Source organism: Canis lupus, chromosome 25 (genome assembly GCF_048164855.1).
Source record: "Canis lupus baileyi chromosome 25, mCanLup2.hap1, whole genome shotgun sequence".
Lineage (NCBI taxonomy): Eukaryota > Metazoa > Chordata > Mammalia > Carnivora > Canidae > Canis > Canis lupus.
The window spans coordinates 43,941,067-43,966,648 of NC_132862.1; the positions used below are offsets into that span (position 1 = coordinate 43,941,067).

Below are 25,582 nucleotides of genomic sequence, written 5' to 3' on the forward strand. Positions count from 1 at the left end.
AATTCCGAGTAGTGCCTCATATTTTGATCAAGTATTGGAGCCTCCTATTAACAGAACTGCATTCATTAGCACTTCTGATTTTACTTTTTAATTACTTATTTTTTTTAAGATTTTATTTATTTATTCATGAGAGACACACAGAGAGAAAGAGAAGCAGAGACACAGGCAGAGGGAGAAGCAGGCTCCATGCAGGGAGCCCGATGTGGGACTTGATCCCCGGTCTCCAGGATCACGCCCTGGGCCAAAGGCAGGTGCTAAACCACTGAGCCACCTAGGGATCCCCTTTAATTACTTATTTTTTTAAGATTTTTTAAAGTAATCTCTATACCCAATGCAGGGCTTGAACTCACAACCCCGAGATCAAGAGTCACGCACTCTCCCTACTGCACCCCCCCCGCCCCAATTTTCTCATTATGGGACTGTGGCAGGTGGCATGCACTTGGAACTCTTGCCTCCCCAGTTAGCTGGGGGCTCCAGGTTTCGCCAATTCTTAGTGACACCTTTGCCTGCCTCGTTCTAGATATTTGTGTGTGTGTGTGTTTTCTTAACAAGCTCTAATTAACTTTTATTTTTCTTGTAGAAAACTATGTGGTAGCCACAGATGGAGCCTGGGTCCTCTGCATGGAGACTCTGGTGTGGGTCTTTACAAGATGGTCAGTGAATTCCTGTTAGGGAGACTTGGTGAACACAGTCTCTTCCCAGAGATCAGGGGTGAGATAGCTGTAGGTCTTGGAGATCGCATCAAAAGTAGCCTTGGCAAAGTTCCCCAGGGCGGCAGTGCAGCCCCTGGCCGAAGTGTAGCAGTCATCAATACCAGCCATCAGCAGCAGCTTCTTGGGCACAGGGGCTGAGGCAATGCCAGTGCCTCTGGGGGCAGGGATGAGGAGCACCAGCACAGAGCCACAGCGGCCAGTCACCCTGCATGGGACGGTGTGGGGCTTGACGATCTTGTTCCCCCCAGTAGCCTCGCCGCACGGGGACCACGGAAAGCTTGGCCAGGATGATGGCCCCACGGATGGCAGTGGCTACCTCCTTAGAGCACTTGACGCCCAGACCGACGTGTCGTTGTAATCTCCGATGGCAACAAATGCCTTGAACCTGGTCCGCGGGCCAGCACGGGTCTGCTTTTTCAGGGGCAGGATTTTCAAAACTTCATCCTTGAGGGATGCCCCCTAAAAGAAAGTCAATGAGCTCAGATTCCTTGATGGGCAGAGAAAAGCGATCCTCCAGGGACTTGATCTTCATGTCCTTGACTAGGCGGTCCAGCTTGGTGATGGGGATCCACTCCTGGTCCTCCGCCTTGCTCCCCACCCCCCCCCCACCCCCGCGAGCTCCGCGGCCCCAGCCCGACCACCGCCACTGCACTGCCACCGCCCCAGATGCTGCTGGCGAAGCCTCCGCGGAAGCCGCCAGGGCCCCCGGCCCCGGTCCCCCCCCTCCCCCCCCCCCCCCCCGCACCAGCGTCATCTGCCATTTGGTGTTCTCTCGCAGAAGTCATTCTAGATATTTGTAAAGCAAGAATTCATTCAAGGGACAATTTAGGACTCTGTCTTCTCTTGGGAGAAAAAAAAAGTAGGGATTAAAACCCAGGAGTTCGAGAATTAAGAGCAACATTCAACTTTCAAATAGAAAATCAGTCATGTCTATTTTTTAAAATTTTATTCATGAGAGACACAGAAAGAGGAGAGGGAGAGGCAGACTCCTGCGCGGAGCCCGATGTGGGACTCGATCCCAGGATCCCAGGATCCCAACCTGAGCTGAAGGCAGACGCTCAACCACTGAGCCACCCAAGTGCCCCAGGTCATGTTTATTTAGTAGTAATAATACTATTATTAATATTTGTTGAGTATATACCATATAAGACATGGTTCTTGTTTTTTTCTTTTTTAATCTGTTTTATTCAGGGGCATAAAGACTGCCCAAGAAGGCGCAGTCCAAGGGCCAGAGGTCAGTCCTAGATATAGGAAAGCCACAGGGGGCTAAGGAAATAGAGGAGGCTGGCTCCTCTCTGACTTTTTCTGACAAGGTTTTGTTAGCCCATCTGGCTCAGAAGAGACCTCTGGGGGTGGTTGGTGGCCTGTGGGGGCATGGCAGGAAGGGAGGAACAGTGTCTCCAACAAACGGAGCGAAATCAGTACGCGTTTTCATAGCCCAAATATTTGGTTTTTCTTTCTTTGTTGAAACCACAAATGCCAAGTCAGGATATGTTTTATTTGGGGGAGAAGGCGAGAGACCCCACCCAGCAATCACAGACAAAACATGGGTGAGATGTGTCCGCATTCCCATCAGGGCTTGCCTCCAGGGCTGGCTCTGGACTCCTCAGCAGCCCAGTGACTCAAGCAATGGGGCGCTCACCACTTCCCCTGGGAATCTGGCCCAGGACTCGGCCCGCTCCTCATTCGAATGTTTTCCCAGTTACTGGGCCACAAGCTCCTTTCCTGGGGGCACTGCAGCTTTCCTCCGTGGGCCCAAGTTTTGACTCATCCTGGACAGAGACTGTGGCAGGAGGGAAAGGACTCTGTGCTGACATTCAGCTGGGGGTGCCGTCTACCACCTGCCCTTCTCCTGAGTCACCAGCTAGATACCAGGCAAAGGTGCCCCTTCTCATGCTCATTTGAGGCCCCAAATGAGCAGTTTATCCCCTAACTCCACCCTTCAGACCTGAAACTTCCTGAGCTGGGAACCCAGCTCAGTCATCTCTGTGTGTGTAGGGCTCGATAAAGGGGTATATGAAGTGGACCCCCAAAAAACCCTAGGCTGCATTCCAGAATGATAGGCCCTTCTAGACAAGACTTCCCCTTGACCTCCTACAAAGACCCTCACCCCAATACTGATGCTTTCTTCTGAGAAGGAGAGGAACTGAGCCTATTTGTGATTTGACAAAGTGGATTGAAAGCTTTTATGACTGCTTTAGACCAGCTCTGCCCCCAATCCCATCTGTCTCCAAAGATAAAGCCTTGAACTAGCTCTCCTCAGTGAAGGCAGCCCCCCCCCCCCCCCCCGCCCCCATGCCAATTATAGGCCATTCATTTAAGGTTGCTGGACCTGGTCTCATAAACCCCATTCACTGCGAGGTGAGAAAAGTCGTAGAGAACCTCCGGCCCAAGGCAGCACAATTCCAAGGAAGCCTTTCCCTCTAATTAGTCAGGTATTTGCTAAAACAGCTCTTACTTTCCTTATTGTAAAAGCCAGAGGACAATAGCTCCTTATTGCCCAGCCGATTGTGGTGGGCTCCTGGTCCCTCATTCCCTCAGGCTCCCTGTGGCCCCTTCCCCCACCCAAAGGGGGAGGCTGTCACCTTGTTTGGTTACTAATTAAGAAAAGGCAAAGCCTTAGATTATTACTATTGTTTTGTTTTGTTTCCTCACTGTACTGCACTCAAAGGCAATTTCTTTAGCCAGAGTGACCTCTGACTCAGGGAAGAGAGGGGGGTTTCAGAGTGTAAAAAAAAAAGGCATTTGTAGTGCGCACCTCAAACCTTGCTGGCTGCTGTGCCTTGGTACCCTGTTACTAGGTCTGGAACAGGGTCAGCGGCTGGAGCTGGAGCTTGGAACTCCCCGGACAGATCAGCCAGGGGTGCTGTGAGCTAACTTATCAACAGGACTTGGGCACCTCAATAAAAGTATTTAAACATTGATCTGCGCTGAGGCTAAAAACTGGGCCCCTAGGGACTTTTCAGACTACTAGCTCCCTTTAGCGTGCCAATGTTCTGTGCCTCAGTTTCTCCATAAAAAGGAAGGCCAGTATTTCAGCCCACAAGCCATCAGAGAATGCATTTTCCGTGTGGACACAGTTTGCTTGGTGTGCCCTGGTCCGCTAGGTTTCCCTATCCCGGGGGTCTCTGCTGGGCGCTGTAGGAGAGGGTGGGGGTCCAGGGCCAGGGTCCCAGGGGGTGCCTTGGGTTTGTAGAGCGGAAATAACAGAGCGCTCTGCTCTGCTTCTCTGCGGGCACTGAAAGGCGAGCGGACGCGTGCGAGCGGCTGATGCCGACGGAACGGCTGTGGCCGAAACCCTCCCGGCTCCCGGCACCTCCGGCTCCGCAGCGCCGAGGTCGGGGCTCCGGGCCGGGGCGCGGGCGGTCCCGAGGGGCTGCTGGACCCGGGGAGTCCCGCAGGTCCTCTGGGGCGACCAGGTCGGTTCCGGGAGGAGCAGGCGGCGGGAGGGCGGCGCCGGGGGACGGGGCGGGGGGCCTCCGGGCGGGGGGGCCGGGGGAGGCCGGGGGGCCGGGGCGGGGCGGGGCGGGCCGGGCGGCAGGAGGCAGGTGCGGAGGTCACGGTCCCGGGGCCGGGGAGGAGCCCTGCGGAGGGGTGTCGCGCGCTCGGCCGGTGGGAAGGAGCGAGCCGGGGCCGGCGCGGCCGCGGGGGCGGGGGAGGCGCGGGGGGCGGGGCGGAGGCGGCGGAGCCCCCGGGATCCACTCGCCCGGCGCCGGCCCCCGCACTCGGAGCCGCGGCCGCCGCCCGCCCCGCCGCCAGCTCGGGGCGGAAACTTCCTCGGGTCCCGCGCTCCGAGGAGAGCGCGCCCCGGGCCCGGCCTCCCTCCCCGCCCGCCGAGCTCGGGGGTCCCGGCGCCGAGCAGGGCACGCGCTGCCGAGGCCGGGGCCGCCGGGGCAGGGGGCGCTCCCGGGCCCCGCGGAGGCTGCCCGCGCGAGTGGGGACGAGCCGGCGCCCGGCGGGACCCCCGGAGCGCAGCGCAGCGCAGCGGAGCGAGGGAGGGGGGGGGAGGGGGGTCCGCGCCTGCAGCCCCGCGCCCGGCGGCGGCCGAAGACTGGGGCGCTCGCTGAGAGGAGCAGGCGGGGTCCCCCGGGCGCCCCGGAGGCCGGGCCCCCGACCGCGCGCAGCCGGGCCGAGCCGAGCCGAGCCGAGCCGAGCCGAGCCGAGCGGCCACCGGAGCCGCGGGCCCGCGGGGCGGCGGGACATGCAGGTAAGCGCCGGCCGCCCGCTGCCGAGGCGCCCCCCGTCCGGGCCCGACCTTCCCGCAGCGGCAGCGGCAGCGGCGCGGGGGCGGGGGCGGGGGCGGGGGCGGCCGCGAACAAAGCGGGGGCGGGGGGCTGTGGGCGAGCGTGCGGGGCTGGGCGCCCAGGGCGGGCGAGGGCGGGCGGGGGGCGGGCAGGTAGCCCGGCCCGGCGCGCGCACCCCCGCAGCCCCGCACCCCCGCAGCCCCGCAGCCCCGCACCCCCGCACCCCTGCACCCCCGCACCCCCGCAGCCCCGGGACGGGCCCCGCGCGAGCCCCTCGCAGCTCCGTTCGCTTTCGCGGGCTTGGCGGGCCCCGCTGGACTCCCGGGCGGGAGGTCTGCGCCCCGCATCGGCGGACTGCAGCGAGGACGCCGTCCAGTTGGGTGCCCGAATCCCTCTGCCTCTGCCTCAGAGCAGGTCCTTTCATTGCTCTTCCGCTCCTCTGCCTCATCCGCCTCTGCCCTGGGAGAAGTGAGAAGTGACCTCTTTCCCCATCTTCTCGTGGAGCCTCCCTCAGTGGCTATTTGGTCATGCACTGTAGTCGGAGCCAAATTTCCTAGAAATTTCCATCCTGCAAATCACTGTGAGAGATGATTCGATGTGCGTGGAGCCGGATTGCTTCTGTTTTGCAAGAGAGAAACTGAAGTGGCTCGGGCGGGGGCGGGGGGGGTCACCCAGCTGTGAATGGAGGCATCTGCTCTCCACTCTGCCCACCGCCCCCGCCTCGCGGCTTTTGCCACCTGACGGCACTGGCGGCAGCTTTCAGCTACTACCACCCTGGGCAGAGTTTCAGCCTGGTACCTGGAGGAGGAAGGCTCGGGATCATGTTACCAATCCTCTGAACTGCTACAGTCACCCAGGAATGTGCCCACTTGACAGAGAGAGCTGTGATGGGACGCCTGAGCCATGCCCTCCATGTGGGTGCAGAAAACTCTGTGCCAGTTGGGCAGGGCCCAATACCAGCGCTTATGCACACACATGGGTGGAACTGTAGGGTGGCTCCTTCTGTGGCTGGGCCCTAAGGCAACGTAGGGTGCTGGGAGCAGCAGGCACACCCTCAGGAAGCCTGGGGACCCTTTCCCAGGACCCAGCCGCTCCTCCTGCTGTCTGATTCAGATGTGGGCTTATCAAAGGCAGGACTCCGAATCTCAGGCATGGATGAGTGGGTGCCAGGCCCCAAGCTTGTGCCCACACGCCTGTCCAGGCTCAAACACACAAGTCCTGGCAGACATACCAACCTATGAAAGGCTGAGTGGTGGTTTCCCTCCATTTGAAAATAATGTCTGTTCTCTCTTTGACACAGAAGATTTGTGGTTATAAATAGCAAGAAGGAGGTGTGTCTCCTGGGAAGGAAAGGCAATGCTGAGAGACCTCTTTTGCACAATTGCAAGGAGCCATGTAGCTGGGCTCTCCATGGTGATGCCAAGTCCTTGAGTCCAAGGGAAGAGGCAGACTTAACACTAGGTCTCAGCACTAAACTGTGTGGGTGGTGCTGACACCAGGGTAGGAGCTGAATGGAATCAAAGGACCTAAAGAGACAATTTGTGGATGAATACCTAAGGGCAGCCACAGCTCCCTTTCATTTCCTAAAGAAAATCACACAGAGGGCATGTGGCACACTGGGGACAGGTTGGATGGAGGCCTGGGGTTCTGACTGCCAGTAGAGCAGGAGCCAGCCTTGCAGGAGCTTGCTGGCCTTCTTCCATCCATGGACTTCCTACTTTCCCAGGCTCTATTTCTTATATATTTGAGCATGAATATATGAGTGAGGGTGTGTGTGCATTAAGTGTTTGCTCAGGGTGTCTGAAACCAGTCTCCTCTTTAGTCCATTTGGAGGTTGTAATATCTCGAAGGGTGTCTTATTGACTTGAAAAAACTGTTTCCTAAAATTTTTTCTATCCCAAAAGTGTAAGTGAAAGGGCTATTGCCAAATTGCTGGGCGCCATATGCTGTGAAAAGCAGAGTTCTGGGATGGTTATTCACCTGAATATTTCATGCCCCTCCTCCTTACTGCAGTGGCAGTCGGAAGATTTTGTTTGTTTGCTCTTCTTCAAGAAGGGCAGAGGACTAGTTCTAAGTTTTACTTCTAGGATGGTTCTTCTGGTTTCTGGATTGCCACACCTGGCATCTCCAGCAGGGGAGGAAATTTTCATATGAGGTGATAGTTCCAGCCTCCTCTGAAATAGAAACCAACACGTCCACAAAAGCTTGCCTGTTCGCTCTTCTGATTCTGTTCTCCCCAGCTCCTTTTCAAACTACCCGTCCTTTATCTCAGTCTTCTAAATAAGTCTTCCCTCAAACCTCACCTTTGTTCCAGCTCCACCCCTGAATACAATCCTGAGTTTTGGTGGCGGAGGTAGCAGCAGTGGTGGTGGCAGTGGTAGCAGTATAACCCCCTCAGGTCTCCCTCAAGACACACAATGGCACTAATAGAAAGGTCCCCTAGCAGGGAGCAAATATGGGGTCCCCAGCCTTACCTGGGCATCCTTGGCTGGTTTCTACTGAGCGTCTCCAAACTGTATGCAGGAGTCCAGAAAAATCCAGCAAGGGGGTTGGGAATAGATACTGTGATGGAGATAAGAAGCTCTGATCGTTTCCAATCTGAGCCACCTTTTAGAGCAAAAATAACCTACGCAACTCTGAGCAGCAGCGTGACCACCGTGCTGGCAGGGCCCTGGGAGCGGGCGTGCTGTTGGGGGCGGGTGGGGGGGGGCAGTTCCTGTTGTACCCTCCCTTCAGCAAGAGGTGCCCCAACCCCAACAGAGTAGATGACTCCCCCAGTGGAGGCCCTGTTTACGTGGCTAAATTTAAACCTCCACCCCCTCCACCCCAATTGGACCCACTGGCTGGCCGTCTGGCCACTTGGGCTGGCTGCTCCAGCAGCATTTCCTGGCTTTGCCCTTGCGGGTGCAGTTGAGTCTTTCTGTGCTGCAGGACTCCTCTTCTAGACTTTCTAAAGTTGGTCTCTCCTCCCTGCTGCACCTGTATGGCTTTCTTCCCAACTCTTGTCCTCCTGGGTGACTTGGAACCTGGCTTGGTACTTGGGGGGGCCCTCAAAGTGCCATGCGCGAAGGGTTCAGGACTCCTAGACTCAGGCTGCCATCAAAGGTCCCCAGGGCCCCTGCTGAGTGGTCATTACCCAGCCCTGCCCGCCAGGCTCTGGGAGCCCCTAAGAGCAAGTGTAGTGCTGGCAGCAGCGCAGTCCTTAAAGGCACAGGGGTGTTTTCTCAGACTTCCTTTTTGCGCCCCCAAACCTCCCAGCCTCCTAAATCCCCACCTAAGTCTCTTCTCCTGAGGTGTTACCTTGAAGGTTATATTGCGAGGGTGGTGGGCGTCGGGGGTCTGGATGCATTGTAGCTTCTGCTTTCGGGGTGTCAGTTGTCTCTCGTAAAGTGAGGGTGTTGGAGGCCCCTTCCAGTGCTAACTTGCTGTCTTTTTCAATAGCTTTAGCTGGTTCCGTTTGGAAACCCCTCTGCTCTGGCCCCAGCCTGGGGAGGGGAAGCAGTCAATCAAAGAGGTGCGTTCCCACCGGAGGGGCGGGCTGGGCCGGCGGCTGCTTTCACAGTCACTGTTTCACAGATCGTGGTCTTGCAGGCAGGGTTTGTGGTTGAGGCTGCAGGCTCTGGTTGTGCTTCTGGCTTTGGGCTCTGGCCTGGCAGGAGCCTCTGTGGTTGTCCACCTCCCTCCTGAGGAGGATTACCTCGAGGCTCTGTCTCCAGCTTCGGGTGACTTGGGGCTGGTGCCTAAGTTCCTGCTGGGAGGCCCTGGGAGTCCATTCTTAAAAGGGATTCCAGTCCTTTTCTCCTATGCAACTCCCTTGTGCCCCCAGAAATGCTACCTCCTCAAAGGTTGCTCTTGTCTGCCTAATTGATAAAGGGTCAGGAGTAGATATCCTCAGGCCTGGGAAGCATAGCTGGGCTTAGTGAGAAAAGGCAGTGGATTAGAAGTTTTGAGTTTACAAACTTTAGCCCCGAAAGGTCACTTTAGAGTTATCTAGAAAGTTCAGTCGGTAGATCTGCTCTGATTCCTGCTGGGGGAGCGAAAAGTATGGTAACAAAGCTTTTCTGACACTGGCTGGGGATTATCCTGTGTACTGCCGCCCTCCTTCCCCAGAGGAGGAGCCAGGACTTAAGGGGAGAAGCCACAAGCAGCCTGAGCTCCTATTCCTGCTCTTGTGGCATCTCCTGGGTCTGAACCAGGACTTCTGCGCCCTCCTGCATTTCTCCTCCCATCAAATACCTCCCATCGAGTACCCTGGCACTGGTAGGAGGCTTCTATTGCTGCAGGAGGCTGCCGCTCAGATGAGGCCCTTCATAGATCGTCTTTACAGTTTCAGACTTTGCTGTTGAGAAGTTTCTCTCAGGACAATTTCAGTGATGAATTACTAAAAACTTTGCACAAATCTTGTTTGAGGTGCAAGAGCTGCAATCAAGGTAATTAAGACTTTAAAGGGATTTTGCACATTAGAACTAGAACACTCCAGGTCACATTCAGGAGCGGGAGCTGTGAATGGGGCGTGGGCAGGGGGAGGGGAGAAGAGGCTGGGGAGGAGTTCTAGATTGTATTATCAAGAGATGCCGTGATGTAAGAGGCTATAGAGGGACGCCTGGGTGACTCTGGTTGAACGTCTGCCTTTGGCTCAGGGTGTGATCGCGGGGTCCCAGGATCTAGTGCTGAGTTGGGCTCCCCATAGAGAGCCTGCTTCTCCCTCTGCCTGTGTCTCTGCTTCTCTCTGTGTGTCTCTCATGAATAAATAAACAAAATCTTAAAAACAAAACAAAACAAACAAAACAGAGACTATAGAAAGCAAAGATAAGAGAGACCAGGGCTTTGGAGTCAGACTGCCTTGCCTGGGTGCGAATCCCAGCGCTTAGTGGCTAGCTATGTAACCTTAGGCGAGGCAGGTTCCCTGACTTCTCTGTGCCTCAGTCCCCTCTCTTGTAGAGTAGAAACAGGAACTTTATACTTATCTTCTGTGATTGTTATGAGGTAGGCCGTAGTATGCTTAGTGTATGTAAAGCACTACAGTTGTGCCCAGGACTTCACAGGGCTATGGAAGCGTGAGCTGTTACAGGGTCACTGATGAAGGCCCGTTAGCAGTGCAGTTAGAACTCCCTAGCCCTCCCCCTGCCCCTACTTGCTCTGCATTTAAAGATGGGGGCTGTTTTGTGTGGGATGCTACAAGCATACCCGCTGCTTAAGTCAGCATGTACTTGCCAGTTCTCGAAGGACTCTCATCAACATTGACGGTGCCCAATCAAGATAGATGTTTTGCCTTGTTTTGTTTTTTAAGATTTTATTTATTTATTTGAGAGAGAGAGACAGCATGAGAGAGAGAGAGAGAGAGAGAGAGCATGAGCAGGGGGGAAGGGCAGAGGGAGAGGGAGAAGCAGGCTTCCCGCTGTGCAGGGGCCCCATGTGGGGCTCGATCCCAGGACCCTGAGATCATGACCAGAGCCAAAGGCAGACACTTCACTGACAGAAACCCCCCAGGTGCCCCAAGCTTAGATATTTTGATCATACATTAAGAAGAATTGAGGGGCCCAGTGTGAGGAATGACCCGAGACAGGAGAGCACAAACGTTCAGGGCTGGCTAAGAGTGCGAGGGGAGTGGATTCGGATGTGGGCCTGTCGAGTTGAGAGAGGAGGGAGTCCCTGGCTGAGAGGGAAAGGGTCCTTCTGACTCACCATCTCAAGCAAGTCCTGGTGTTTAAACTAAGCAGATCCTGATATATTCCTTGTGTTTGGAAACCACTCAAATTCTTGACATGTCATATTTTCTTACTCTTAAAAGGATAACCTCTGTGGTAGCAAATCTAAAATAAGTTTTATTTATTTATTTTTAAATATTTTATTCATTTATTCATGAGACACACACACACACAGAGAGACAGAGACACAGGCAGAGGGAAAAGCAGGTTCCACACAGGGAGCTGGACATGGGACTCCTTCCCGGGTCTCCAGGACCACGCCCTGGGCTGAAGGCAGCGCTAAACCACTGAGCCACCTGGGCTGCCCCTAAAATGAGTTTTAAATATAAAGGGGCAGCTGAGATTTGAGAGTTTCCCTTTCTCCCCTGGGCCAGGTCTGGCTGCTGCTGTGAGACAGAGCAGTACAGTAGACCTGTGAAAGGAAACACGTGGGAGTCTCCCCTGACACTTCCCCAAAGGCCAAGCTGGTAGCCTGAGGGAGGGAGGAGGAGAGGGTCTGTGACACAGGAATGTGTGAGGAAGAGTTCCCTGTGGCAAACTGGAGAGGACCTTGCTACTTCGAGGCATTCTAATCCTGACATTTATTTTTTTTAAGATCTTATTTATTTATTCATGACACACACACACACACAGAGAGAGAGAGAGAGAGAGAGAGAGAGAGAGAGAGAGAGAGGAACAGAGACACAGGCAGAGGGAGAAGCAGGCTCCATGCGAGTCCCACGTCTCCAGGATCACGCCCTGGGCTGAAGTCGGCACTAAACCGCTGAGCCAACTGGGCTGTTGTAATCCTGACATTTAAAACTGCTGTCAGCCCTCCCGACTCCTCTGCCCTTGCAGACACCCACTTGCTTCCCCAGCTAAAAACCCTTCTCCAGACTGGAGGTGAGACTGTCCCTAGCGGCTCCGCTTGGGTCTGTTAGTTTGTCGAACCTCAGAGATTACCCATCCCCAGGCCTGACATAGTCGCTCCTAACCTAATCTTCCAGTTTCTCTAAGAGAATGGCACCTCTCTCAGAGGCATCAGAAACAGAGCCATCACCAACGGGGTTTCCTACAGGTTCTATGTATCATTCCTGAAATTCACTGGGAACGTTCACACCTCCCAGAGAATAAGCCTCCCTATGTCCACTGCAACTTAAACTCCACCCAGCCCTGGGGCACCTGGGGGGCTCAGTCGGTTAAGCGTCCAACTCCTGATTTCAGCTCAGGTCATGATCTGAGTCTCTGACTCAAGTCTTGAGATCGAGCCTCACATTGGGCTGGGTGCTAAGCCTGGAGCCTGCTTGAGATTCTCTCTCCCCCTCCCCAGCTCCTGCACATACTCTCGCTCTGAATGAATGAATGAGTGAAATGAATGAATACAACCCAGCCCGTCACAATGGTCTACCAAGCCCTTCACGGCCTGGCTCCTGCCTCTCCAGCCTCATCTTGCACTTCTCTCTGTCACACCCAGCTCCTGCCCCACATGGGTGTGCCTGATACTGCTCAAACACCCCAAGCTCATTCAGGGCGTCTGCACCTGCTGCTCCCTCTGCCTAGACCCTCCTACCCCTCTCTCTGTGCCCGATGGCTCCTCCCCACTCATCTAGGCCTCAGCTCCTCAGAGAGGTCGCACGAGCAGAATTGCCGCCTGTCCCCTGGCCCTCTCTGTTTCCTCTGTAGCCCTTCCTGCCATCTGTAAGTCTCCTGTTCATCTCCTAGTTATTGTTAAAAAGTCTCTGCATCCTCAGAGCTAAAACAGCATCTGAACAATGTCTGGGCTCAAAAGCTTTCCAGTGTATATTTGTTATTGTTGATCTAAGGCAATGAACTTTGGAATTGTATAGTATGTTCATTGCTAGAAATTGGTCCATTTTGCCTAATATGAGTGCCGTCCCTTACTGATTTTCTGATGATGATTGAATTATTCATATTAGAAATATGACCCAGACATGCCCCAGGTGCTGGAGGTGCAAGATACAGTTTTTGAACTTCAGTAGCTTTCCTTCTGGTAACTTCTACTACATGCAAGTAGCAAATGTGCAGTATTCCAAAGCCTCTCAACTGTTTTATCCTCCCATATCCTGTGCTTCAGACCCATCCTGTGACCGTGCATGGCACAGGCAGTTTGGGCATGCAGTGTAGGGCAGAAATGCAGAAAGAACAAGAAGCCAGAGGAAGCCGTCCAGGCCCAGTGGTAGGTCCAAGATATGAAGCACTGACCTGACCTGTTGCCCAGGCTGGATCCTTAGCTGCTCTCGAGGAAAGCTACAACATCCCTGCATGCTGCCACTGCTGCCACTGCTGGCAGGATAGTTTTCACCCATGCCTATGACCAGATTGAGACATGGTGAAGGAACTGGTTTAGGAGTTCCCCGGGAGCCTTACATCCCAGGCACTCAGTCATGTCCCTTGCTAGGCTGTCATTCCAGACGACTGGCACCATCTCAAAGTTATTAGATCTCATCTCTTTCATCCCAGATTGCCTAGCACAGGCATCCAAGAAAGCCACCTTGAGTATAATTTGAAAAGAACTGATAGGAAAAGATCTCCTCCAGGTCGCTATGGGCAGTTGCACCATCGTCTCCTCTCTGATGAGTGATCTCTGAGTTCCCCTTCTCTCTCACTGGTAGCAGCTTTCCTGGTTTCCTTTATTCCCTCAGACCTTCTCTTTCCATCCACTCTGGTGGCTGGAAATGCCATCTGCGCTCCTACCTGTCCCACATTCTCGTCTCCTGCCTGCTTGTCTCCCTTGAGCTTCAACTGGCGTGTCCGATTGCTTAAGAAACATCTCCTTTAGGAGATTGAGGAGGCATCTCTGCCTCCCTTCTGGCCTCTTCCCTTAAACCTGCCATTCCCACAGCCTTCTCAGCCTCATCCTTCTTGTGCCACAAACCTCGGAGTCATTCTTTTTTTGTTTCAAGGCTTTATTTATTTGAGGGAGGGAGGGAGGGAGGGACAGAGAGAGAGAGAGAGAGAATGAGCAGGGAGGAGAGAGAGAAGCAAGGAGCCTGCTGCAGGGCTCCATCCTAGGACTCCGGGATCATGACCTGAGCCGAAGGCAGACACTTAACTAACTGAGCCACCCAGGAGCCCCTAGATTGGTGTGTTTCCTACATACTTTCTCCCTTCCCGGTGGCGATGCCTTGAGAATGAGGAATGTGCCTGTTCTCACCTTCTAGGTGTCTTGGGGCCTGGCCGGTAGCAGGTGCGCAAGATCATAGATGAGAGGAATGATGAAAAGGCGTGTGGTCTATTGCCTTGGTGAGCAGTTGTAGTCTGTGTGGGGCCAGCCCCTGGGTTTCTTTACCCTTTTGTCTTTTGAGCTGCAGGGCCAGTGTCACATCTTTACCACTCTTGTTTCCTTATGGTCCTAAAATGGTGTTTCTGGACCTGATAACTCTTGGTTGAGGAAGGCTGTCCTGTGCATCGTGGACTGTTTAGCAGCATCTCTGACCTCTACCCCCCAGATGCCAGAGGCACCCCCCCCCACCTAGGAGTGGTAAGTAAAAGTGTCGCTAGACATTGCCAGGTGTTGGGTGGGGGCAATGTCTTCCCTGACTAAGCACCACTGTTCTAAAGCATTTCTATTATTTCCCTTGTTTTTGTCTCCCCTAAATCCTTTAGAATTGTTATCTGTCTTGCTTCCTAGTTCTGTACCACTGCCTGAGTGCGAGTTATGATCAGATGTGAATTATGGCCTCAGTTTCCCCCCTAGCTGTGTGTCCCTGGACCACACCCCACAAGGACACTCTTACCCTGTTCCCACATGAATTCTACTATTGCTCTAGGCCCCTGTCCTGCTCAAAATTCATGGGTGACTCCTTACTTCCCTATCAAACACATATCTTTACTCTGCTATTCAGTGCCCTCCAAAATCTTACCCTGACCCAACTTTCCAGATTTCTCTCCTGCTATTTCCCTATATTGCAGCCAAACCAGAAGTCCTGTTTCTTAGAGTTTGCTCATGCCACTTGTTCCTCTCAGACCCCTTCCTTCCCCTTCCTTCTCTTCCTATCCATACCTACCTATTCTTACGGTATAGCTCAGATGCCATCTCCCTGGTCATCTCTGTCAGAAATAATCTCTCTGTGGCTTGAAGTTGGCCCCCCAAAGAGCTGTTACCGTTCAGGAGACATTCGTTATGATGGCCCTTTCCACACTTTGCCCTATGTTGCAGTTACTTGTGTTCACGTCTTTTTTCACTGCCAGTTATGTGGCTGGCTAAGTTGTCTTCCCACATGCAGCTAGGACTGTACTCAGATCACCTCCAAAAGGTGGACGGCCATCCTACAGATCAAACGGGTCCCCAGCTTGAGTGAGGTGTCCTGTGGCCAAAGGGTTTTGTTATTTACTGTGTCATTGTTTAGATAGAATATCAGCCTTTTAGATTTCAAGTTAGTTTAGCAATGATTTTCAAAATTTCAAAAGCTTTCATCCTCCCTGCTTTCTGTCCCCTGTCCAGTAGAAAGCACATGGCCTTTGGGAAGCAAAATGGACTCAGGTTTGAATCCTGATCAACCACACTCTGGCTTTTCTGAGCCATTAGTTCTTCATCCTTTAAACATTATTAATGGGTTAATAAGGCCCAGCTCATAAGGTTATTTTGGGAATTCAATGTGATAATGGATGTGAATCAGGACAATTTCTGGCGCTTAGTATGTACTCGGTATTAGCTCCTGTCTTTAATTTGTCACTGAGGGGGAAAAAAAAAAGAAGTGTCAAGAAATTGTCACTGAGTTGCTCCAGGCACCTGCTCAGAGTTTGGCCCAGAAGAACTGAGTGTCTCATAATTTGACTCATCTTGACTTTGAGGAGACAAAGAAGACCTGAAAAACACTGTTCAAAGCTCTGCAGCTCCTGGTTCTTGGAATTCTCCTTAAGAACCTGATCTGAGAGGTGGGTTCTGAATGCTGGAGATGATGCCTTTACTCATCTTTGCTCCTGTCTTCGCACTGACAGGCCCAGCACTCAGCATTGTTACTGCTTAACAATACTGATAAATTAATGAGCTGGTGGCTTCTGAAGAGATTATAATCCCCAGTTTGAGAAAACTGGTCTTGAATTGTCATCTTTTATCAGTACTAAGATAAATTTTCATAGATCTGAGATTAGGACACATCTTAAAATCAGTACGTGTCATAGTTTAATTCAAGAACCTTTCTTTCTTAGTCATATGAAATAATGGTACATTTTAGAATCTGTAGCATCTAATAAATAAGGTTATATTATGGATTACTATTTACCAAGATGACCTGCGTCATTTCTTGGTGCCTGCCTTAGCGATCCTTCTGTTATTTTGCCAAATAGGATAGTTAGGATGTCATCTTCATGTTGAATATCTACTCACTGAGAGTTGAAATTGAGATCGGAAATATTAGGCAAAGAGCAGATGTCCCATGGGCCCTGGCCCCTGGTGCTCCTTGATGCTCAGCCTCCCAGCAGTCACTTGGGAATCAGAAGTCTGTGGTTTCTGCCCCTGTGTTACCAGGGAGCTTGGGCAAGTCTCCCTGTCCTCATTCGTAAATGGGTTCACAACTCAGCCCCACCTTGCCTGACTCACAGAGTAGTTAGTTAGTAGTATTGAGACGGTGTGTATGAAAGTGGTTTATAACCACTCCTATCTGCAGAAGTGGAAAGCTGCAGAGTGGAAATGTGGCCCAGACAGAGACTTCTTAAATCCACTGATAAAATGCAGCCCCAGGTGTCGTCTCAGCAGTGATTCATATCTGGCACTTGTCTTCTTATTTCTTTATTTCTAGGAAAGAATCTTTGAAACTTTGTAGAAGCTTGTCTGGTGAGGTGAAATAGTATCCCAAAGGATCAAAGACAAGTTATATCCTATAATGAGTGCACGCTTTTTTCCTTTTTATTCCCAAACCCGCTTGACTTCAGTTTCCTCAGTTTTCTGGTCTGTTAAAGCCCTTAAGAGGCCATGGTGAGGATTACACAGAATGTGTGGAAAGCACTTCACAGGGTGCTTGCACAGAAATCACTCAGTAGCCATTTGCTCTAATTATGCTCCTAAACAACCACGAAAAATGCTGTTGTGCAATCGCCAGTCTACTTATTCTGCTGACATCACCAAAAGCTTGGTTATGTCTGGAAAGAAGGGATGGAGTTGGTATTATTTTCATAGTTAAGCACGGCTTTAATAAAGCTTCACAAGCCTGTCAATTCAGCAGTCATTGGACCTCAATAACATGGCATTATTGGATACATACAGTTTATTATACTGTAACCAAATCAAAGAGAATCCTAGTCAGAAGCTTACCAGACAGCTTTTCTTTTGAGTGAGATTCTCGAAGTGTACTGTTCGCCATCCATGTGCTGAGGACTATTCTTAAGTGGCATCCTCCTTTCATCCTTAAAAACCTGCGATGGCCACCCTCAGAGTGAGCTGGGAGATGGTGTGCTCTTGGTAGCTCTGGTTCAGGTGGGAGTGCACGCTTCTGAGAAAATATCGTGATCTTACTTCCACAGTCTGTTTCTGGGGGTTCGGTAAACTGTCAGTGCCCAGACTCCTACACTTCATATATCATGTCCTCTGTTTCTTCACATGCTGCCCTACATTGCCACAGCTGAGCGGTGGGGATGCTCCCCACTTTTCCTTTTTAATCAACTTTATTGAGTATAATTTGTATACAGTAAAATTCACAGGTTGTAAGTGCACACTTTAGAAAATCTGGACACCCATGCAGCCACCACCTCAATCCTATCTCTGCTTCCTGAGAAAGTCCCCCCTTATAATCTCCACAGGCTACTCTCCACTTCAAGCAAACACTGATCTGATTTATGACATTTTAGATTACTTTGACCTGTTCTAGAATTTCACATAAATAGAACTGTACCAGAATTCTGTTTTTTCTTTTAGCTTTTTGGTTGCTTTTACCTCCTTTTTATTGCTGAGTAGTATTCCATTGAAAGAATGTAAGACAATTTGTTTATTCCCTTTTGATGGATATTTGGATTATTCTAGATATTTGGTTAATATAATAATCTGTCATTTATCTATTTTTATTAGAAGAGATTTCTAGTTTATTAATAGGAGTTTTCTTTTTTGTGGTTTCTTTCAGTATTTTTTTAAATTTAAATTCAATTAGTTAACATACATTATTAGTTTCAGAAGTAGAAATCAGTAATTCATCAGTCTTAAATTATTTATTTTTTAAAAGATGTAGTTATTTATTTATTTTAGAGAGAGAGAAAGAGAGAGAGAGAGACAGCATGAGCAGGAGGGGCAGAGAGAGAGAGAATCGCAAGCAGACTCTACTGACTGTGGAGCCTGATATGGGGCTTGATCCCAGGACCCTGAGATCATAACCTGGGCCGAAGGCAGGTGCTGTAACTGACTGAGCCACCGAGGCACATACCCCCCTGTAGTTTTTTATGAGAAATTGGCTATCTTTTTAAAAACTTTTTGTTCCTGTGCATAATGTGTCTCCTCCATCCCCATCCTCCACTACTTTCAAGATTTTATTCTTATCTTTCAGAATTTTGACTATGATGGGTCTAGGCATGGTTCTTTTAATGTTTATCTTTCTCACCATCTGGTAAGCTTCTTATAGCTATCAGTGAGTGGTTTTCATCACATTTGGGAAATTTTTGGTTATTCTTCTGGTGGTTTTTTATTATCCTCTTGTGATATTTTAATTATATTTGTATTAGACTGATGGATACTAGGACTCAGGTTCTGAAATATAGTTCATTTCTCTTTAATCCTCTTTTCTCTGTGTGCTTCAGATTAGGTAGCTTCTATTGATGTGTCTTAGTGTTCGCTGACTCTTTCTCCTACCATCTCCAATTTGATGTTAAGATAATCCAGTGAATTTTTCATTTAGTTACTGCTCTTTTTAGTCCTTAAATTTTCATTTGGTTCTTTTTATAGTTTCCGTTTTTCTGCTGAGATTTCCTTATTTCTATATGAAGATCCTATTTTTATTAATTTCTTTGAACATATTTTTCTTTAATTATCTAAATGTCGTTGTAATAGCTACCTCAGAGTCTTTGTCAGGTAAGTTCAATATTTAGGCATGTCAAATTTGATTTTTTTTTTAAGATTTTATTTATTTGAGAGAGAGAGAGAGAGAGCAGGAACAGGAGGGAGGGGCAGAGGGAGAGGGAGAAACAGACTTGCCACTGAGCAGGTAGCCTAATGCAGGGCTTGATCCCAGGACCCTGAGACCACGACCTGAGCCGAAGGCAGGATGCTTAACCAACTGAGCCACCCAAGCGCCCCTCACATTTGATTTGTTTTGACTATTTTGTCTCAACTTTCCCCTGTTTATTTTTGTCTATTGATTTTTTATTGAATATTGGGTGATAGTGTATTTTAAAGACTCCAGATATTGTTAACATTCTCAAGTGTGTTGATTCTTGTTTTGGCAGACAGTTTAATTGCTGGGTGATCACTTTGTGCCAGTGGTTTGGTTTGGTTTAACACTTTATTACTGTGGATCACTAGAAAGCACAAACTTTAACTTGGCAGGACTCAAACCCTAACTTCATCTTTTTTGGTAGATCTTGTTAGAGCTTGGTTTATTATTTTGCGTTTAGAGGAGGCCTTACTGTATGTAGGGCATGGCACTTACTCCTAGGGCATGTGTCAGCTGGATTCCAGGGATGTTAACTACCACTTAGTTTACATATATATATATATATATATAAAGTTTTATTGGGAGTCTTATTCACATACCATACAATTCAGTGATTTAAGGTCTACAACTCAGTGGTTTTTATTATATTCACTGAGTTGTACAACCATCTCACAATCAGTTTTAGAACATTTCCATACCCCTAAAAGAATCCCCATACCCATTATCCGTCACTCTGTTTTTCCCATGTCCCCCTACCAGTCCCAGGCTACCACCAGTCTGCTTTCTGCCTCTATAGATTTGTCTACTCTGGACATTTCATAGAAATGGAATCATGTGGTAAGTGGTGTTTTGTACTGGATTCTGTTGTTTAGCATGATGATTTCAAGGTTAATCAGTTTTATAGCATGGGTCAGTACTTCATTTCTCCTTGTGGCTGAATACTATTCCACTGTACACATATATCACCTTTTCTTCTTTCATCAGTTGATGGACATTAGGGTTGTTTTTACGTTTTAGCTATTATGGATAGTGTTGTTACCAACACTTGTGTTCCAGTATTCGAGTCTCCTGAGCAGAGAGCTAGCAGTGAGTCACTGGGTCATTTGGTCACTCCATGTTAGCCTTTTGAGGAACTAGCAGACTACTTTTTGAAGCAGCTCTACCACTCTATAGTGCCACCAGCAGGGTGTAAGTGTTCCAGTTTCTCCACATTCTTGTTAGCACCTGTCATTGTCTGACTTTTTTTATTATAGCCATCCCAGTAGGTATTGGTATAGACTGATTTATGTTCCCCTCAGATTCACATGTTGAAGCCATAACTCCCAATGTGATGGGTATGGGGCCTTTGGGAAGTAATTAGGGCTAGCTGAGGATGTAACGGGGAGCACTCATGGTGGCATTAGTATCCTTATAAGAAGAGACATCAGAGTACACACACTGTCTCTTTGCCTTGTTGAGGACACAGTGAGAAGTGGCTGTCTGCGAAATAGAAAGGGAGCCTTCACCAAAACTCAACCTTTCTTACCCCTTAATTTTGGACTGCCAGGCTCCATAACTGTGAGAAAATAAATTTGTTGTTTAAGCAACCCAGGCTATGTAAGGCTGAGACACATATGAAGTGACATTTCATTGTGGTTTTAATTTGTGTTATTGGCCATCTGTCCATCTTCTGTGGAGAAATGTCTATTTATCCTTTGCCCATTTAAAAAATTGGATTATTTGTCTTTTATTGAGTGTGAGCACTCTTAATATGTCATAGGTTACCAGATATTATATTTGGAATTACTTTCTCTTGTTTTGTGGGTTATGTACTCTTGGATACATTGTTTGCATCACTAAAGAAGAAACTTTGAAACATATTGAGTAGCTAATACAGGACTCTGAGGCATCCTGCATTAGGAATCAATAGAGGAAGTGACCTGAACATCCTTAGAGAAGCCAGTCAAGCTGTGAAAAATTGCCTAAATATAAATTTCTTATATAGAGAGAGTGTTGAATGTTGTATTCTTGTATAAATAAGTAGAAAATCCTGCAGTTGTCACTAGTCAATATTGTTAGGGTTCCAGGAGCTCAGAGGCCTAGGGACTTCCTTTGGAACAGATGACTTGTGCATGAAAGCCCCATCTGACAGCTGGCTTGTTGAAGGGGGAGTGTTGGCTGAGTGAGGCACCTAGTGGTTAGAGCTCAGGGATCTTAGGGATGTTCAAATTCCACAGTAACTTGAGCTTTCTATATCTGTACTGTCTTTTCATAATTTTAGAAGCTTATAGGCAAGTGAAAGTCCTCTGAAAATAAAAGCAAACTTTTTGGAACGGAAACATGTGTCATTATATGTGTCTCACATGTTGTGAGAACTCTTCTCTCTCTTTTCCCAAAATACAACATGCTGTGTGTCTTTGAAGTGTGAATTTTAGTGTTGTATTTCATGACACCTCTTAAGATAATTGGAGCGAATTTGAGATAACACAAAATTCTAATTGAGTATCAACCATCTTATTAAATATTCTGAAAAGCATTTCTAGGAGTCATATTTCAATGGCATGTCCGTCATCAGGGATGAGTCAAGTCTCCCACAACAGCCTGTTCTTTCCATCAGCTAGCAAGCTTGTAGTTCATGGGAATCATTTTCCCAGAGCAGGTGATAATATGATAATGCTTTGCATGTGTATGTGACCTCAGGCAAATCATTTCACTCTGCCATTTGCCAATTTGTGTGGTAGTAAGAATACTTTGAGGTGTTTGGATTAATGATGAGGTAGACAAGTCCTGACTTGGAGAGGTCTGAGTGTGAGAACTCACCATCTGACCTCAGGCCTTGCCTTTCCTGAGTAACAGTTTCTTGAGGAGCTCTTGCGAGCCCCCACAACTTCCCTGAGGTGTGGTGAGGATCCATGAAGGGATATGTTTTGGGGGACCTTGAAAGTGGCACTCGTGTCCTCAGATGTGGAAGATCATAGGAGGTACCATTAGGATTTGTTTTGGGATGAGGGTTGGGGGATGGCCACCCTGTTGGGCAGATTGCCTACTCAGGAATGGACGGTTTGAGAACTGGGAGGTCCAGGAGGAGGAATGTGGGAACTTCCCGCTTCAGGGCTTTGGTGAGATCTCCACACTGATTGACTCCGGTCCCAGATTGTTTCTGTATGGCCCTGTTTACTAAGCTCTGTCTCACGTGTAACTTCCACCAGATGACTTCCGTGGTCTCGGGAGGTCTATGAATCCTGCCTTCTTCACTTGCTGTCATGTCAGCTGCACGGGCTTGTCAGCGTTTCGTCATGGCAGATCCACTTAATCCTCATGGACTGGCTCCTTGGCTTTTTCCCTGGGGACACATTTTCTGTCAGCCACCCCGTATTAAACATCCATACATACCTCAGCCTCAGGATTTAGGAGGGTATGTGAGGTGAAGTGAATTAAACGAATTCCTGCGGACAGCTGTTCTCGCTCCAACATACTCTGCACTCTCCTCAGAGGGGATCTTTCTCCAGAGGGGAAATATAAACCCTTTCTCGGGACAGATAACCGGGAAATGTGGCTCACGGCCCTGCGTCCGGCTAAGTGCGTGCGGCTGGGATTTCACTGTGCTCGGTCACTACGACAGAAGTCACGTGGGGTCTCCTGACAGACAGCTGGAGCCACTTAGTACCCTGCCGGCCAGAGCGCCTGCTGGGAAGGTGCGGAGGGGCCGAGAGCTGTGACAGGAGCTTTTCAGTGTGGGCCTGGCAGTGGATTCACCAGGCATCAGGCCCGGACTGCAACACGGTGACACAGCCACTGCCTTCCAGGCCCCTCAGATCCAAGTCTGAGAAGGCCAAGCAGCCCACCCGGAGGCTTCTGAGTTGTTCCCTGGCTTCCTTGCTGCCGGCAGGAGGGTCACCACCCGGGCAACTCTTGGCCGCCTCCGTGCAGGCCCTACAATCAACTCTTCTCTCTTCCTTCTGTTTCCTTTGGTATCTTTTCCTCACCATCCTCTTCAACGTGGCAAGCTCAGTTGACTCCTAAAAATGCCAGAGGTACTATAAGAAGAGGGGTTCTTTGGATGGAGATGATTTAATCCAAGAACTGTTTATTCACCGTCTATTTGTGGCATGATGTTCTGCTGAGTTCTGCCAACTACAGACATGACTGAGGCTCCTTGTCTCTGAGGAGCTTATGCTCTAAAGGAGGACTATTTTTTTTTTAAGGCACAAATTACTATATTATAAGGCTGAACCATCTATTAGCCCTGGAACCTGGGGAAAGTCACCCAACTCCGAGCTTCAGCTTCCCAGTCTCTAAAGGGGGTTATGAGTTTTCACCTACAAGAGTTATTGTGAAGTAATTTAAGATGAAAGAATATGTTTTTTTCTTTCAATTTATGTGTATCGTCTTTTCAATTGGCTACTGAGTTGTTGGAACATAAAGGCTTATTAACTTCATTGGACTTAACTACTTAAGAAATGGAACTATTAGATTTTATTTATTTGAGAAAGAAAGAATGAGTGGGGGGTGGGGCAGAGGGAGAGGGAGAAGCAGACTCCCTGCTGAGCAGGGAGCCCTCCTGGGGCCTGATCCCAGGACATGCTTAACAGACTGAGCCACTCAGGCTCCCCTACTATTGGGCATTTCCTTTGGCCCAGGCACTGCACGAAAAAGTATTGAGATGCTAAGCCTGACAAGAACCAAGAGCTTATCAACTCTAAGATGCCTTTGGTTTTACACTCTACTTTTATTTCTGTGTGGCAAAGAAAGACCAACCCTGTCAATAAGCTACAATACAGTGCCTCTGAGATAATCCTGTGGAACACAGGAACTGATGCCAGCCACTCTTGCTTTGCAGTTTCTTTCATATGTTCCGAAGGATTCATCCATTTCTCTTACCTCCACGTGCATTGTTTGGCCTGTAATCAGCATATTTTTGTAGGAAGTAGCTTAACTTTTTCTACTTGTGGGTATCTTTCTTAGGTCCCATGAAGCTTTAGATTATTGTTTTGCAATAAAATTTAGAATTTTGGTCATTCCTCCAGTGGCAAATATTTAATGTAAAATATATATTCTGTTGTTCTGTTTCCATGCCTGTGTACCAATAACTTTGGGTTTCAGTGCTGAATCACGGTGTCATCTTTTTGAAGACATTTAAAATGGCAGTTAAACTCAGCACAGGTAGTACCAACCATGCACACTACTCAGACGAGGTGACAATGATATGAAATATTGTGACCGAGTTCTGCCACTCAGAGGCAGTGACAGTTATGTCACGACTGCGTGGAAATGTGTTTGACATTGGCATTTGCATTCAGATTTCAGAGTTGTTCAACTGTGATAAAATGTATGCTTGAGTGTCATCTTGAGTGTCAACTTTTATTGGCGGCTGCTGGCTTCTTTGGATCGTACACTTTGTTAAGGAGGATCGTGAGGCCAAGTGCAGGCTCTGCAGGAACAAGAGCTGTGATCCATTACTGATGTCTTCTGATTGGCGTCTGGGGAAGCTCAGAGGGAGAGCGGCGGCCTGTGTGTGATGCTTTGCTCTCACAGGGTTTGAGTATGGAGAACATTTATATGGCCACTATAATAGGGGTCAGGTGGCACAGTGAGACTCCACAGAGCGGCAGGGAGGCAGATTTGATGAAACTTGCCACCTGCGTGTAGTCATGGGCAGTGACTTGCTGGGCTTGAGGTCTGGCTGACTGGAACACGGCTGTGGCCTTCATGGGAATGACTGCCTTCGGGGCTGGATTGATGGGAAGGGGGCAGATTCATTTTGGCTTTTGGGTTTTGTGGGTTTTTTTTTTAATATTTTATTTATTTGTTTGAGAGAAAGAGAGTGAGCACAGCAGAGGGGGAGGGGGGCAGACGGAGAGGGAGGAGCAGAAATCCCACTGAGCCGGAAGCCTGCTGCTAGACTCAATCCCAGGACCCTGGGATCACTACCTGAGCTGAAGACAGATGCTTAACCCGCTGAGCCACCCAGGCACCTGCAGATTCACCTTTGCACAGGTTGAATTGGAGGTGGCTAGTCTATCCAGGAGGTTGTAAGTATAGCCCTGGAGCTCCTTTCAAAGAAGCTGGGCAGGGATCTCTGGGTAGCTCAGTGGTTTAGCCCCTGCCTTCAGCCCAGGATGTGATCCTGGAGTCCTGGGTTCAAGTCCCATATCAGGCTCCCTGTATGGAGCCTGCTTCTCCCTCTGCCTGTGTCTCTGCCTCTCTCTGTCTCTGTCTCTCATGAATAAATAAATAAAATCTTAAAAACAACAACAACAACAAAGAAACTGGGCAGCAAAGTCGGGAACAGGGCAGTGGCTGCAGGGGGACCAGAGGTAAGGAGAACTTGGCAATGGGTCGGGAAGGGGGCATAAGATGCACGAGAGACAGTGTGGGTAGCAGAGCAAGGTGCCAGAGGCCCCAGGAGGGAAAGGGTGAACCTGTGACTGTTCGCACCAGGAGAGCATGGGTTCCAGGTAAGGGTGGCTTGCTGTTCCAGCGTCCCAGGTACTCATTAGCCCTTCTCATCCCAAGGTTATCTGATTCTTCTCCTCCTCCTTGTGGTCACGCTGTGCTTTCTCCCTGGACTCTCCCTTCTCTTCCTCGGGCTGCCTGGCATCCCTCTCACAGGCCTGTGGTCCCCGAGGACTCGACTTCTCTTACTCTGAGGCAGAGTGTTCTCCTGAAGGCCCCCCGCCCCAAGCCCTATCTCAGCCTTACCAGAAGAATCTCCACAGGACCCTCTTACTTTCCCAAATTTTCCTGACTGATTGGGTCCTTTATCCCTTCTGATCAAAGTTTTCCTGCCTTTAGCTTTCCACCAGTTTGGTTTCCCCTTAGAACATTTTCAGGCTTTCTGCATCATTTATGTCCTCACACTG

At 49.6% G+C, this 25,582-nt stretch overlaps 1 protein-coding gene, 1 long non-coding RNA gene and 1 pseudogene across 2 annotated transcripts in view; 2 read left to right on the forward strand and 1 right to left on the reverse strand.

Annotated features, from left to right (window-relative positions):
* Positions 1-422: 422 nt before the first annotated feature.
* On the reverse strand, positions 423-1,474 carry LOC140616901 (small ribosomal subunit protein uS5 pseudogene; annotated as a pseudogene).
* A 3,325-nt stretch (positions 1,475-4,799) lies between these two features.
* WNT5B (Wnt family member 5B) overlaps positions 4,800-25,582 on the forward strand; it is a 109,004-nt gene continuing 88,221 nt past the window's right edge. The window contains exon 1 of the mRNA XM_072799551.1: positions 4,800-4,920. Within this exon, the coding sequence (XP_072655652.1) occupies positions 4,915-4,920 (6 nt within the window). The 5' untranslated portion in view covers positions 4,800-4,914. The remainder of the gene's footprint in view (positions 4,921-25,582) is intronic.
* Positions 9,039-14,147, forward strand: LOC140616902 (uncharacterized). Its single transcript, XR_012017220.1, has 3 exons — positions 9,039-9,387; positions 13,827-13,908; positions 14,061-14,147. It is a non-coding gene; the product is annotated as an uncharacterized lncRNA (long non-coding RNA).